Genomic DNA, 14789 nt, shown 5'->3' on the forward strand with positions numbered 1-14789 from the left:
ACTGAAGTGAAAATGCAATGTAGCCTACTGTCCACTTGATGGCGGCAGAGAGCCTCCTGACCAAAGTGAGAAAATGGGAGTGCCATTGGTGAGTGAATAGCCTATTACAGCGCTTCTTGAACAAGGACATAATTTTTGAATTTTTTTGCACAAGCATCTGAAAGGCTACTGCTTTCGCACCGCTGTAGTGACAAATGAAACTAGCCAGCCATCTACGTCTTTTTGTATAAATAATTGATATTCTTCAACAGCTACCTATTTTTCCTTTATTGTTGTCGGGGGAAACTATGTCAAGTCGGAGGAGGTAAGTTCAAGTTGACTTGGCTTGCTAAAGTATGCTAACGTTAGTACAGACAGTTAGCACCACAGTTATACAAAATCTTTGGTCGTACCAGTTAATTTAGCTAGTTAAAGTTAGCTGCATCAATGTTTAATTGATTACAATTAGAAGTTGCTTCCGCAATAGAAATAGCTAATGACATTGCAGCATTGCCGAGATAGGGGAAATGTTCAAACCGTTGGTAGTTAGCTAACAGAGGACTAACGCTAATCTTTGATACTAAGGGTATCATAGCCAACTGTGTGTTAGCGCTGGTCCAGGGTGTTATTTTTACATTCGCCCCTAGATGGATTTCCACCTTAATATTGACAGGCTTTTACATACTTCTGCTACTCGCCAAAGTAAAGATATTGCTAGAGTAATGTTTGCTGACGAACCTTTCTCTGCCTGAACCGCCAAACTAGTTATGTGTGGTCCATCCGTTGTAGTGCAGATCCAACGCATGCGCTTGGACCATAACTAGTCTGGCAGTGAACAAAGTGTTCAAAATAACTAGTTAAATGTTTGCTGGCTACCTAGCCAGCATAAGTTACCAAATGTGATTGTCTTGTCACTCATCTCTGCAGTGAAGCCCTGGCTTTCTCGCTAGTGACGGGTATAAACCATGCCATGGCCAGGCTGGTGGGCATCTGGGACAGCATAGGCATTATGGAGGAGCAGAGGGTGGAGCGAATGGAGACAGTGAAGAAACACATTGAGGTGAGGCTTTAGAAAACAGTATATTCAGATGAACTGCATGTTACTGAATCCTCGTCAAGTAGTTAATTAACCAACTCTATGACACTATTTTCCTAAGGGCCTTTTGAATGACATGATCACGGAGGAGGAAGCCTTGAAGCACCGCATCCGGGCCAATATCATCACTTTTCAAAAACAGCTGGATACCTTGTGCCTGGAAATGTCAATGGATCCAAACAAAGTAAGTGGTACTGTAAGGCTTTTTATAATCAACCTCAACAACATTGTTCGCTGCTTCCTTTCCTTGACTCCTTCCCTTCCTTTGTACTAACCTCCTGGTCTCCAACTTGTCCACCTGTCAGATGGAGGAGGGCCTGACAGTCCTCCAGATTGAGAAGAACCTGCGTCTGCGTTTGGAGGTTCTGACCAAGGAGAAGGGGGAGCGTTTGAAGGAGCTACACGGACTGCAGCAGGAGGATAAGGAACTGTGTGTGGAGCTGTGCGTCACCCCCTATTACATCCCCACTGGCAGCATGCCATCTCGCACGCAGCTACAGGAGCTCCGGGAGCACATCCAGACCCTCAGCGAGGAAAAGGTACTGTAATGGCTGCAGGCCATGTTGAAGATTTGGGTTTAGTATGAATGTCATGTTGAACTTCCTATTGTCTTTAAAAAGCAACATTATTATTCAAACTGTACATTTGTCATAACTGCTCATTACTGGTATTTTTGGGGGGGAATCTAAACTCTTGTCACTCCATCCTGTAGAAGAGTCGTGCAAAGGTGTTCTCAGGTCTGCGTGAGGACATCAGGAAGCTGATGGAGGAGATGGGTCATGAACCAGAGACTAGCCTGGAGAAAGAGTCTGTGGGCCACGACGAGGATATATTCCTGCTCACTCATGAAAATATCAAAGCCCTCAAACTGCTGCTCTCCCAGGTGCTGAAAATAATCTAGCCGCGCTACTAATGATTACTTAAATATTATATTGTAGTATTTTATTGTATCTGGTGTGACCTCTAGGTCTGGGCCAATAGTATTTGTATCCTTTTGTGTAGATGGAGGTCAAGAAGGAATCCCTGACAAATACTCTAGCTGAGCTGAAAGAACAATCCATGTGCCTGTGGAATCGTCTGGATGCGCTGGAGCAAGACTGCAATGTGTTCCAAGAGAGTGTGCAGGGTACCCTCTCTGACCAAATCGCACAGGTTGGAACTCTCTCCTCCTTCATACCTCTCCTTCACCACTGTGTTGGACAACGCTTCACATGCATACTACACACCACTGTTAAAAACAGTAAACCTTACACTATGACTACAATGTTGCCCCGGACTTAGCTAACAAGGGAACAGAACAGAGATGGTGCTAGTACCCCACAGTGTTTGAGACAGTCCTTACCCGGGTAATGTTCATTGGGGACCACTGAGGGAAAACATGTGTTTCTTATAGTACCTCCTCGAATCACTGTTTCTGAGCGTTGTTTTCCTTTTTCTTCATACTGAACCTGAACATGTTGTCCGGTCCAGTGGCAGGGGGAGGTGGACCGTCTGACAGACCTGCAGAAGACCAGGCTGGAGGATGTGATTGAAAAGGTCAGACAGGAACTAGTGACCTTCTGGGACAAGTGCAACCTGGGTCCTGAGCAGAGGGAAACCTTCAATGCCCACTTCTGTGACAGTGAGTAGAACAACACTATGAAATCTCACTCTCACAGACAAAATACACATACATACTGATCGAACCAATCCGTTTTCCCCTAGATAACTTCACAGAGGAGTTGTTGGCGCTGCATGATGCTGCGCTATTGAAGGTGAAGAATTATTACGGCCAGGTAAAGCCCTTACTGGAGGCCCTGCAGAGATGGGAGAAGTACTGGGCCCTCTTCCAGGACTTTGAGGTATTGCTGGTATTTGCGGTCAAGCTATGTTTGTGAATGAAATTGCAACGTTTTGTAAAATTGTGCACTACTTGGTGCATGTCATCTAGGACTGTCCGCAACAACAAAAGATCTTGGCTTCTTTTGACCAATCGATGGGTTTAAATTTAAAAATGTGTATTTTTCCCTATATAGAAATCAACTAGCCTATATGTAGGCTAATGAGCTTGTCTTATGTTTTAAGCACAGTGATTAAATAATTAAGACACAAATGACTCGAGGGAGCCAGAGATAGCGATAGCCTACCCTCCTCCCCTTGCTGCTGGCTTTCTGCAGTTAAGCTCCTGAGGTTGCTGGTAATGGCCTGTAGACATAAAATAGCCTACATAAAGCTAACAAATAAAATGTAGAAGCGTGCAGATAGAAAATATCTTGACTAAAAATAAATATCCTATAAATAACATTGGCTATGCATGGTTTGTCTGCAAGGAACTTTGTATCCACTTGGTCCGGCCTGAAGCTCGCGCTAGCAAACTTGCAATATTGAATAAAATATTCTGGACCCTCAGTTTCCCACACCAATTAGCTCCAGACAGACACGGCTGTGGACGCACAGTTGTAGACAATTTGCGCAAGGGATGAGAAGTAATCAGGTAGGCCTATTTTACAACGTTTCCACCGGATCACAGCACAAGTGGTTATTGAAAGAGCTGGGAAAATGTTCAAATAGGCTAAGTTAAGGAGCTATTGTCTTTCTCAATGGATGTAAAAACAAACTTTGTTTACTTGCTGTTTGAGTTGAAGAAAAAATGACTTAGAAGTTCTTACTGACTTTATTGTCCCCATGGGGAAATGTTTTTGCAGTGTCATTTACATGTTTTAAAGTGGCGTTTAAATACTAAACAAAATTGACAATACAACTTTCATAACAGTTACCGGTACATACCAATAAAAAAAATGTTTTTTAAAGACTAGCCTGCTGGCCTTACAGAGTCTATAGGAACATTAGCCCGAGCTATTTAGGAGGGATATCACCTGGCACAAATGATTGTCTGGTTCTGTTTTTCCTGCTGAGGGGTTCCCTATACCTGCGCCCAGAGGAGTAGTTCAAAGTCCGGGTGCAGGGGGTGGCTTGGGTCTAAAATGATTTTGTGAGCCTTGCGGAGGGCCCTGACCTTAAAGATCTCATCCAGGCCTGTCTTTTTGACTCCAAGTACCTTGCTTGCTGTGGTGAGAATCCTTCTCGGCATATTTCTCTGGCTGACAGTGGCATTGCCAAACCAACAACCAATAACAAGTTCCACAGTGGTGGTGAGTTAAGACAATCAGAAATACTATCAGATCCCCAAATGGGCACGTTTTATAGGCCTACATTTGCACGCAGGCCAGGTAGCCTAGGCCTATTTCTCTGCATAATCCGGTGTCCGTGCTCAGTTAATGTTGATAGGAGAGCTACAAACAAAAGACAATTAATAAATTGACAATTCGTTAGTGGTATGAACTAAACCAAAACTTGTTCCTCATAAGCGTAGCCCAGATTGTATGGTCCTTAAACAACGTGTCCACTCCGACAATGAGAAAGGTAAAAGACAGTAATAATATATTGATTGCATTAACAGAAATTAAACAAATATTGTAGATTAGAATGGTAAATGTACTACTGGTGATACTACCGCAATGGATTAGAAGAGAAATTATTTAATACATTTTAGATTAAGGCTATAACGTAAGAAGCTGTAGAAAGGGGGGTCTGAATGCTTTCCCGACTACACTGGATATTTTATTTTTGTTTCCAGCAAATCCTAGACAGATTATATTAGGGCTGACCCCATGTAGTTGACTGGTTGATGGTCAACCAATAGCCTATCAACTAATTGACTAAACCTGATCTGTTTTAGATTTGCTGCATCAACAACAAAAACTCCACCGTAGATACTAGACAACAATCTGCTCATTTTCTGATACATGTTCAGTGTGTTGCTAATTTTGTTATTCTATATAATTTGACAAGAAAATGTATAATCTATTACTGAAACTTCTCTTTGCAGAAAAAGGCCAATGATCCAAACCGTTTCTCCAACAGAGGAGGAGCCCTTCTTAAAGAGGCCAAAGAGAAGGTCAAAGTTCAAAAGATGCTGCCAAAGGTAAGACTTCTTTTGATTTAAGTCATGTTCATCTATAAATCTGTATGGCGGTTGGCTTCACAGTCTGAAGGAAAGTTATATACCTTTCATTAATCTCTGACAATTACCTGCTTAAAATCTGTAAGTTGTAGAAATTATAGTCTTTACATTTTTACATATAAAATATGTTTATGAAAAGTGACAGACATGGTTGATGGTAATCAAACAAACTCCTGCTAAATTAAGGCACTTTGCAGTCCAGCGTTAAATCACCACAGCTTCTATTCACAACCGCTCACTGGAGCATGCAAAGATCGGTTCAAGGTCATTCTCATATGCTGCTTATATGGTGGTGTCCTTGAAGTTGTAGTCTGGCCAATGACGTATACAGTGCATTTAGAAATTCCATCATTCTTAAATGGAAGAAGTTTGGAACCACCAAGACTCTTCCTAGAGCTGGCCGCCCGGCCAAACTGAGCAATCGGTGGAGAAGGGCCTTGGTCTGGGAGACCAAGAACCCGATTCTCACGCTGACACATCTCCTGAGTTCCTCTGTGGTGGTGGGAAAATCTTCCAGAAGGACAACTATCTCTGCAGCACCCCACTAATCAGGCCTTTATGGTACAGTGGCCAGACGGATGCCACTCCTCAGTAAAAAGCATATGACAGCCCGCTTGGAGTTTGCCAAAAGGCACCTAAAGGACTCTCAGACCATGAGAAACCAGATTCTCTGGTCTGATGAAACCAAGATTGAACTTTTTGGCCAGTATGCCAAGCGTCCCGTCTGGAGGAAGCCTGGCACCATCCCTATGGTGAAGCATGGTGGTGGCAGCATCATGCTGTGGGGATGTTTTTCAGCGGCAGGGACTGGGAGACTAGTCAGGATCAAGGAAAAGATGAACGGAGCAAAGTACGGAGAGATCCTTGATGAAAACCTGCTCCAGAGCACTCAGGACCTCAGTCTGGGGTGAAGGTTTACCTTCCAACAGGACAATGACCCTAAGCACACAGCCAAGGCAATGAGCGAGTGGCTTCGGAACAAGTCTCTGAATGTCCTTGAGTGGCCCAGCCAGAGCCCAGACTTGAACCTGATCAAACATCTCTGGAGAGACCTGGGGAAAAAAACTATGCAGCCACGCTACCCATCCAACGTGACAGAGCCTGAGAGGATCTGCAGAGAAGAATGGGAGAAACTCCCCAAATACAGGTGTGCCAAGCTTGTAGTGTCATATCCAAGAAGACTCTAGGCTGTAATCGCTGCCAAAGGTGCTTCAACAAAGTACTGATTAAAGGGTCTGTATACTTATGTAAATGTGCAATTTCAGTTTTGTATTTAAGACATTTGCAAATAATGTTTTGTCATTATGGGTGGTGATGCAACGATATGACATTTTTGGCCGATAGCGATATCTGATTTTTTTCCTTGCTAAAAAACACGATATCGATATTTTAAAATTTTTGCGGCCTTTTAAGCATTCTAGCACAGTTAAGTAGTTAAGACACACGCATGGACGCAGCGGTCTAAGGCACGGCATCTCATTGCAGGAGGCGTCACTACAGTCCCTGTTTTGAATCCAGGCTGTATCACATCCGGCCGTGATTGGGAGTCCCATAGGGCTGCGCACAATTGTACATACAGTGGGGAGAACAAGTATTTGATACACTGCCGATTTTGCAGGTGATCCTACTTACAAAGCATGTAGAGGTCTGTAACTTTTATCATAGGTACACTTCAACTGTGAGAGACAGAATCTAAAACAAAAGTCCAGAAAATCACATTGTATGATTTTTAAGTAATTAATTTGCATTTTATTGCATGACATACGTATTTGATCACCTACCAACCAGTAAGAATTCTGGCTCTCACAGACCTGTTAGTTTTCCTTTAAGAAGCCCTCCTGTTCTCCACTCATTACCTGTATTAACTGCACCTGTTTGAACTCGTTACCTGTATAAAGACACCTATCCACACACTCAATCAAACAGACTCCAACCTCTCCACATTGGCGTTGTAAACACATCGTTGGTGGCCGGTGTTTGCTGGTTTGCAGACTTTTGTACAGCTTTGACAGTGCTACTGTATCTTTTTTGACACGCAAAGACCCAAACGGCGTTCCATAGTATGTATGTCTTGACGCTAATTGCAGTGACACTATTACTGTGTAACTCCGATAGGGCAACATCTGAAAAATAGAGCACTTGGTAGTGTGTACCGGTGCTCGACCAGTTGGCGAAAGCCAATATCACTCACGACAGAAAACGGTTGATTATCAAGGGCAATGAATTCCATAATCTTGGATTTTGCCTTTTGAGTTGTCTCGCTAAAATTTTCTTACTCTTTCAAATGACTGCTCGAGCCACACCTCAGACATTGTGGGCTAGGTTGAATGCTGTGTTGCACGTGTAGCGCCAGATTTTACGTGGCGTGATTACGGCATTTACCTACGTTATATAGGTATGCACGTCAGCTTGGACATTGGTTTTGCTCATCAGCCGATACCGATGGTGGCATTTTTAGCTAATATTGTCCGATTCCGATATGTTCACCGATATATCGTGCATCCCTAATTATGGGGTATTGTGTGTAGATTTTATGAGTGGGAAAAACTATTTAATCCATTTTAGAATACAGCTGTAGCGTAAATAAAATAAGGAAACGGTCAAGGGGTCTGAATACTTTCCAAATGCACTGTAAATGCCAGTCAGAGGTATGTGTAAAGGCTTTTTACAAAGAAAACGTGACGTTGTTTCTCCCTGTTATGTGATGTGACCAGTTGGAGGAAGAGCTGAAGAAGGGGGTTGAAGCCTGGGAGAAGGACCAGGGTTCTGCCTTCCTGGTTCAGGGCCGGAGAGTCATGACCTACATCTCCAGCCAATGGGAGGAGTACAAGCAGCAGAGGGACAAGGAGAAAAGTGAACGTGCCGCCGTAAGTCCAGCCCCTCCTAATTCTCACCCATAGATTACCACAGTATGAGTCATAATCCCCATAAACCCTAGCAGTCAAACAGGGAATTGGTTCCAATTGTTTTTCCACCATGCATTTTTCCCATAGGGGATTTTAAAAACACTTAAATGAAGGGCTGTGTTTCGTCTAGACTTACTCTGGCATAATGTTTTGATACCTGTGTAAATCTCTCTTACAAGGTGACTGTTTTTCATCACAAACTATCGTAAAGCCATATCTCTGTTCCCATGTGCAAAAGGACAATTCTAAAACTTGCTGTGTTGAACTTAGATTAAAATAGACTTCTACAGAGTTTTGTGGTCAACATGTGTAACTGCCGAATGGCAATGCTGAGAAATGGGGATATGACCATTCTGGGGAACTGATTGTTTACTGACTGGTCTGTGACTGAGGCTTTGTTTGTCTCTGTGTTGAAGTTACAGACATCAAAGAAGGGGGAAATGACGACTCCATTCAAAACTCCCACTAAGAGGGCCCATGGAGGGATAAACGGCCCCACCCCCAACAAGATCAGAAAGGTACTAGGGCTGGGAATTGCCAGGGTCCGGACAAGCTACGAAGGAAAAATACTGTAGTTTTGGTACAGGGACAGCTGACTAGCGCAAACATAATATTGCGATTTTGTCAAAAAATAATATCCAGATATGTAGCTGTAGAAGGTACAGTAACTAGCACTTACAGTGGTCCTTATGAGACTAGTTCACTGGCCTCCGAAACCAACTCGACACTTTATTATTGTGGTAACACTTATTTTGATATAATTGCGTAATGTAAGAATCTCTCATTTAAGTACCTTACATAGGTGGAACATTTAAGAAATGTGTCACTAGTCTTACATGACCTTGACCCACATAGCCCTTTCAGAAGATTCCTAGCCAGCTTACCAGGGTGCGGTCATCCAGCACCTTCATACGTGTGCCCAGCAGCAAGCCTCCTCTCTTCCAGGTTCAGATGCAGGTACACACCCAGCATTCACTCCAAACTGTGGACCATCGTTGGTTCTTATGCATGCACACTTATATCCAACTTGGATAGTGAACATCTTCCATTTATATAGCGCGATGACTATTAAGACAACCACTAGGTGATTGCTGTTATAGAGTTTTGCCTATTCGAGCAGTAAGCCACTTTCCAGTCTACCTAGCTTGTGAAAGACACAGTATTGACAGCGAAATCAAAAATTGTCTTTAGAATCTAATCTCTTTCCAAGTTATTAATTCTATTCAAGAGATGTAGAAATACACTGCCCAAATAAATAAAGTGAACACTTAAACAACACAATGTAACTCCAAGTCAATCACACTTCTGTGAAATCAAACTGTCCACTTAAAAAGCAACACTGATTGACAATAAATTTCACATGCTGTTGTGCAAATGGAATAGACAACAGGTGGAAATTATAGGCAATTAGCAAGACACCCCCAATAAAGGAGTGGTTCTGCGGGTGGTGACCACAGACCAGTTCCTATGCTTCCTGGCTGATGTTTTGGTCACTTTTGAATGCTGGCGGTGCTTTCACTCTAGTGGTAGCATGAGATGGAGTCTACAACCCACACAAGTGGCTCGGGTAGTGCAGCTCATCCAGGATAGGACTGGCCCGCCCGTTCCCCAGACCTGAATCCAATTGAGCACATCTGGGACATCATGTCTCGCTCCATCCACCAACGCCACATTGCACCACAGACTGTCCAGGAGTTGGTCAGGAGACCATCCGCCACCTCATCAGAAGCATGCCCAGGCGTTGTAGGGAGCTCATACAGGCACGTGGAGGCCACACACACTACTGAGCCTCATTTTGACTTGTTTTAAGGACATTACATCCAAGTTGGATCAGCCTGTAGTGTGGTTTTACACTTTAATTTTGAGTGTGGCGCCAAATCCAGACCTCCATGGGTTGATTAATTTGATTTCCATTGATCATTCTTGTGTGATTTTGTTGTCAGCACATTCAACTATGTAAAGAAAAAAGTATTTAATAAGAATATTTCATTCATTCAGATCTAGGATGTGTTATTTTAGTGTTCCCTTTCTTTTTTTGAGCAGTGTATAATACTTCAGGTGGATTCGATAGGTGTGTGCTGCATGTTCAGTTTGTTGACTCTGATGTGCCGTGTTTGTTTGTGTCCACTCATTGGCTGTGCAGAAAATGAGGCCCCTGGAGAGCAGCAGCAGTCAGAGAACGCCCCTGCTTGAGTGCAACAGTACAGAGAGGAAACAATCTGTTGACATCAGCTACTCTGACTTCACTGTGAGACCAGACTTTTAAACTATACTCTGATTCCAAGACCAGCTGTTAATTATTTATTTTTTTACAAATATTTGGATAGGATTTTTCTCTCAGCTCTATAGTGAACCAATTAAATATATTCAATAAACATGGCACTTTATAAAACAAAAGCAATTCATACATTCTCATAGATCATCAAATATTGTTAGTTGCGCCTTTTAAACTATACTCTGACTTCACTGTAAGACTAACCTTTTAAACTAAACTCTACAACCCTCTTGTCTGCAGATACATTTTGCTCTTTTATAAATCACATTTCCTGCAATTCTACACATTTTGTCATGGGGTGGAGAGAAAATATTAGTTTTAAAGCAAATTTCCTGCAATTTATAAATTGTTAGACCAGCCTTTTAAACTATACTCGGACTTCACTGTAAGACCATCCTTAAGTCACTGTGTACTTCAATAATGAATTTACAGTGCATTCAGGAAGTATTCAGATCCCTTTACTTTTTTCCCACATTTTGATACGTTACAGCCTTATTCTAAAATTGTCCACCTGTGGTAAATGCAATTGATTTGGAAAAACACACCGGTCTGTATAAGGTCCCACAGTTGGCAGTGCATGTCAGAGCAAAAACCAAGCCATGAGATTAAAGGAATTGTCTGTAAAGCTCCGAGACCGGATTGTGTTGAAGTGCAGATCTGGGGAAGGGTACCAAAACATTTCTGCAACATTGACGGTCCCCAAGAACACAGTGGCCACCATCATTCTTAAATGGAAGAAGTTTGGAACCACCAAGACTCCTCCCATAGCTGGCAGCCTGTCCAAACTGAGAAATCAGGGGAGGAGGGCCTTGATTAGGGAGGTGACCAAGAACCCGTTGGTCACTCTGACAGAGCTCCATAGGTCCTTTATGGAGATGGGAGAACCTTCCAGAAGAACAACCATTTCTGCAGCACTCCACCAATCATGCATTTATGGTAGAGTGGCCAGATGGATGACGCTCCTCAGTAAAAGGCACATCACTGCCCACTTGAAGTTTGCCAAAAGCAACCTAAAGACTCTGTCCATGAGAAACAAAATTCTCTGGTCTGATGAAACCAAGATTGAACTCTTTGGCCTGAATGCCAAGCTTCAATTCTGGAGGAAACCTGGCACCATCCCTACGGTGAAGCATGGTGGTGGGAGCATCATGCTGTGGGCATGTTTTTCAGCGGCAGTGACTGGGAGACAAGTCAGGCTCAAGGGAAAAATTTACGGAGCAAAGTACAGAGATCCTTGTTAAAAACCTGCTCCAGAGCGCTCAGGACCTCAGACTGGGGAGAAGGTTCACCTTCCAACAGGACAACGGCCGTAAGCACACAGCCAAGACTACGCAGGAGTGGCTTCGGGGCAAGTCTCAAAGTCTAGGCTGGGCCAGAAATCGAGAAGTTGCTGGTTCAAATCCCTGAGCTGACTAGGTGAAATTTGTCGACGTGCCCTTGAGCAAGGCACTCAATCCTAATTGCTCTTGTAAGTCGCTATGGATCAGAGCGTCTGCTAAATGTAGAGTCTCTGAATGTCCTTGAGTGGTCCAGCCAGAGCCCGGACTTGAACCCAATCAACCATCTCTGGAGAGACCTGAAAATAGCTGTGCAGCGACACTCCCCATCCAACCTGACAGAGAAGAATGGGAGAAACTGCCCAAATACAGGTGTGCCAAGCTTGTAGCGTCATACCCAAGAAGACTCAAGGCTGTAATTGCTGCCAAAGGTGCTTCAACAAAGTACTGACTAATGAGTCTGAATACTTCTATAAATGTGATATTTCTGTATTTTTGTTGTAGAATTGCAAAAATATTGAAACCTGTTTTCTTTGTCATTATGGGGTATTGTGTGTAGATTGATGCGTTGGAACTTTTTTAAAATAGATTTTAGAATAAGGCTGTAACGTAACGAAATGTGGAAAAAGTCAAGGGGTCTGAATACTTTCCGAATCCACTGTAAGTTAAATGTTGACCTAAGTTTTTCCTCACTTTCTTCTCCAACAGTGCTTTTTTGGGGGGGAGGTTATGATATCAGTTACTGAAATATGTCTTTCATTCCCTCCAGAGTGCGCTGTCCAAAAAGACAAGTGACGCAGTTTTCAATTCCACAGCAAAGGACCCCACGTTTTAAGAGGTGCGTGCACAGTTCACTCCTCAGAGGTTGTGTTCTGTCCACTTGGCACTCTTCACCTGGCTATACGGCCAGTGTTTTGTAATGGTCAGTGAGCATTTCAGGTAACGCAAGCTTCAACGGACAAGTCTTTGATGTCTTGTCGCAACTAATTTGAGCTAATTGGTGTTGCTGTTCGAAATCTAACAAATTCTGCCTTTATGTATAGTAATACTTATTTTATACAACCTGCATGGAAGTGGATTAGTCAAAAGGGACTCTTAGCAGAACTTGCAACGTATTGTAATAGTAAAGGTGTGGATGAAACTGTCATAAAGCCATGTTTACCAGTGATTAATATTCTGCTGTCCGGGGAAGGTATTGCACGAGTTTGATACTTTTTTTTAAAGGTAGAGCCCCTTAGATGTTAGACATGCAGTACTTTAATATTAATTTTAAATGTTTTACTTTACTTTTTAATGAATGACCAGGTAACACCAGAGGAAGCATCCTGTTTTGATACAGACCTTCCAGCAGATCTACATGCTACTCTTTTTTTTTATATATATATATATTGCTTTCTTGTAAAGCTACTTCTTATTTGTTTCTTCTGCACGCACACTGTCTTGGCAATGTGTTTTGTCTTTGTCCTTATGTCAACATGTGAGTTTTACTGTTTCTTGTATACCTATTAATAAATATGTCACCTGTCTTTTACTTACACTAGTGCATGCATTTTCATACTGGTCCCACGTGGGATTTGAACTCCACAACCTTGGTGTTGCAAGCACCATGCTCTATGAACTGAGCTACATGGCGGTGTTTTGAACTTTTATCTACAGTATAGCTTAATACACATGAAATGATGGCACGGGAGAGTTTGGCTTTATTCATGATAGGGAATGTTGATTTAGAGCCAAAGTCCTGAGATTGATCCAGACCCTGTAAATGTGAATGATTATAGAGAATGAATGATATTCCTCTTCTGCTCCATCAATCCTGGATTGTTTCATTGACCTTGAGTCAAAATACTCCTTTACCGTTGACCGACGAGTGGGATTGTAGAAACCATGTAATTGTCATGGATAATCAAGTTAGTCATTTATGAACAGGGAGAAGAGGATTTTGGCTGTATACTTGCCTCACTCAAACAATGGCATGATGGTCAAGAACGTTTAAATGCTTTCAAGGCAACACAGTATTACACAATTAAAGCTGTTTGCTATTCAACTGTCTCCATTGAAGCCCATCACGTTGTCTAGGCTGCATGATTACAAATGTAGGGCTAGATTAAACAGACCGCAATGAGTTTGAATAATACCCTGATCCAGTGGGAAAGAATTTGTTTAGACATTCAGAAGCACATTTTTAGTTGCCAAATTCTTGGCACATTACATGATAGTTACATTTGGTACACCCCAACAATGCAAAACATATATACCTATACATATATACATGAAATATTTGTCAAAAGATAATGTAATGAAGTTGATTGACATATTTAAACATAATTGTCCTTAACACACAGGTCACTAGCAGGAATGGGAGAGACCCCAGTCCACAACTGCTTGGCCAACTGATTACATGGACAATAGCTTTTAACTTCATAAGGACTCTTGGAATGTCATTCCACAGGCACACTAGCTTTTGATCTCTTCCTGTATCTTCATTGTCTGAGTCTTCACTTGGGAGGGGGGGAGTTGTGCTTGACTGGACAGTCCTTTTTCTTGCATCAAATTCCATAAACCTTGATCTGCTAATTCAATAATCAGACTGCAGTCCTCTCAAGTCCTTCAGCTCAGAATCTCAATGTCGTGACCATACGTCCCCATTAAAACCTACTGTATTTCACTTGTTCAACTTGTGTGAAACAAGCACCATTATCTCTCTGGGCTATAGTCCACCCATGGAGTCCTGAGATCCTACCTCATTGGATAAAATCTTTCTGCTGTTCAATGTGGCTTCGGTTGGGAAGGAAGGATAATCTAGGAGGAGGAAATGAAAGCTGTTAGTTACCGTTTATAAGCTGAGGAGGGTCAAAGTGAAATACTTATGATATCCAATGGAAAGGTGAATCTGAAAAAACACGACTAATGTAGGTGTAGGGAATTTGTATGCACGTGCTGTTTCTCGTGAGTTATAATACTGTTCTGTTTGTATAGAAAAGTGCCCTGTAGTTGGCTTCTAGCAGGCAGGGCAGATACTAGATAGTGTTACGCAACCAGGTACACTAACAATAGAATAATTGACACATATTTCATGCCTCAAGACATGGATTCTTAATTACTAAACAAAAATACCCCTCTTCGCCAGTGAGAAAACACGTCACATTTGGAATATTGGATAGATCATGTCTTAGGTGGTTTAATTAATCACATGTAGGGTTAGCTGAGTTATGACTGAGCCCCTCAGGCAGCAATAAGGCTCATAAGAAGTGAC

The 14789-nt window shown here is 42.4% G+C and overlaps 2 protein-coding genes across 5 annotated transcripts in view; one reads left to right on the forward strand and one right to left on the reverse strand.

Annotated features, from left to right (window-relative positions):
• Positions 1 to 119: 119 nt before the first annotated feature.
• LOC129818701 (protein regulator of cytokinesis 1-like) lies at positions 120 to 13067 on the forward strand. Of its 4 annotated transcripts, none has more exons than XM_055874851.1 (14): positions 120 to 304; positions 907 to 1039; positions 1137 to 1259; positions 1381 to 1614; positions 1788 to 1958; positions 2078 to 2227; positions 2546 to 2696; positions 2780 to 2916; positions 4944 to 5039; positions 7793 to 7945; positions 8401 to 8502; positions 8840 to 8941; positions 10128 to 10232; positions 12306 to 13067. In XM_055874851.1, the coding sequence occupies exons 1-14, from the start codon at positions 288 to 290 to the stop codon at positions 12369 to 12371; spliced, it is 1740 nt and encodes a 579-aa protein (XP_055730826.1). In that variant the 5' UTR covers positions 120 to 287; the 3' UTR covers positions 12372 to 13067. The 4 variants fall into 4 exon arrangements, with proteins under 4 accessions (XP_055730826.1, XP_055730827.1, XP_055730828.1 ...); XM_055874852.1 differs by having other exon boundaries at positions 8849 to 8941; XM_055874853.1 differs by having other exon boundaries at positions 8852 to 8941.
• An 87-nt stretch (positions 13068 to 13154) lies between these two features.
• LOC129818702 (5-hydroxytryptamine receptor 4-like) overlaps positions 13155 to 14789 on the reverse strand; it is a 50423-nt gene continuing 48788 nt past the window's right edge. The window contains exon 5 of the mRNA XM_055874855.1: positions 13155 to 14335. Within this exon, the coding sequence (XP_055730830.1) occupies positions 14278 to 14335 (58 nt within the window). The 3' untranslated portion in view covers positions 13155 to 14277. The remainder of the gene's footprint in view (positions 14336 to 14789) is intronic.

The sequence above is a fragment of the Salvelinus fontinalis genome, chromosome 21 (genome assembly GCF_029448725.1).
Source record: "Salvelinus fontinalis isolate EN_2023a chromosome 21, ASM2944872v1, whole genome shotgun sequence".
NCBI lineage: Eukaryota > Metazoa > Chordata > Actinopteri > Salmoniformes > Salmonidae > Salvelinus > Salvelinus fontinalis.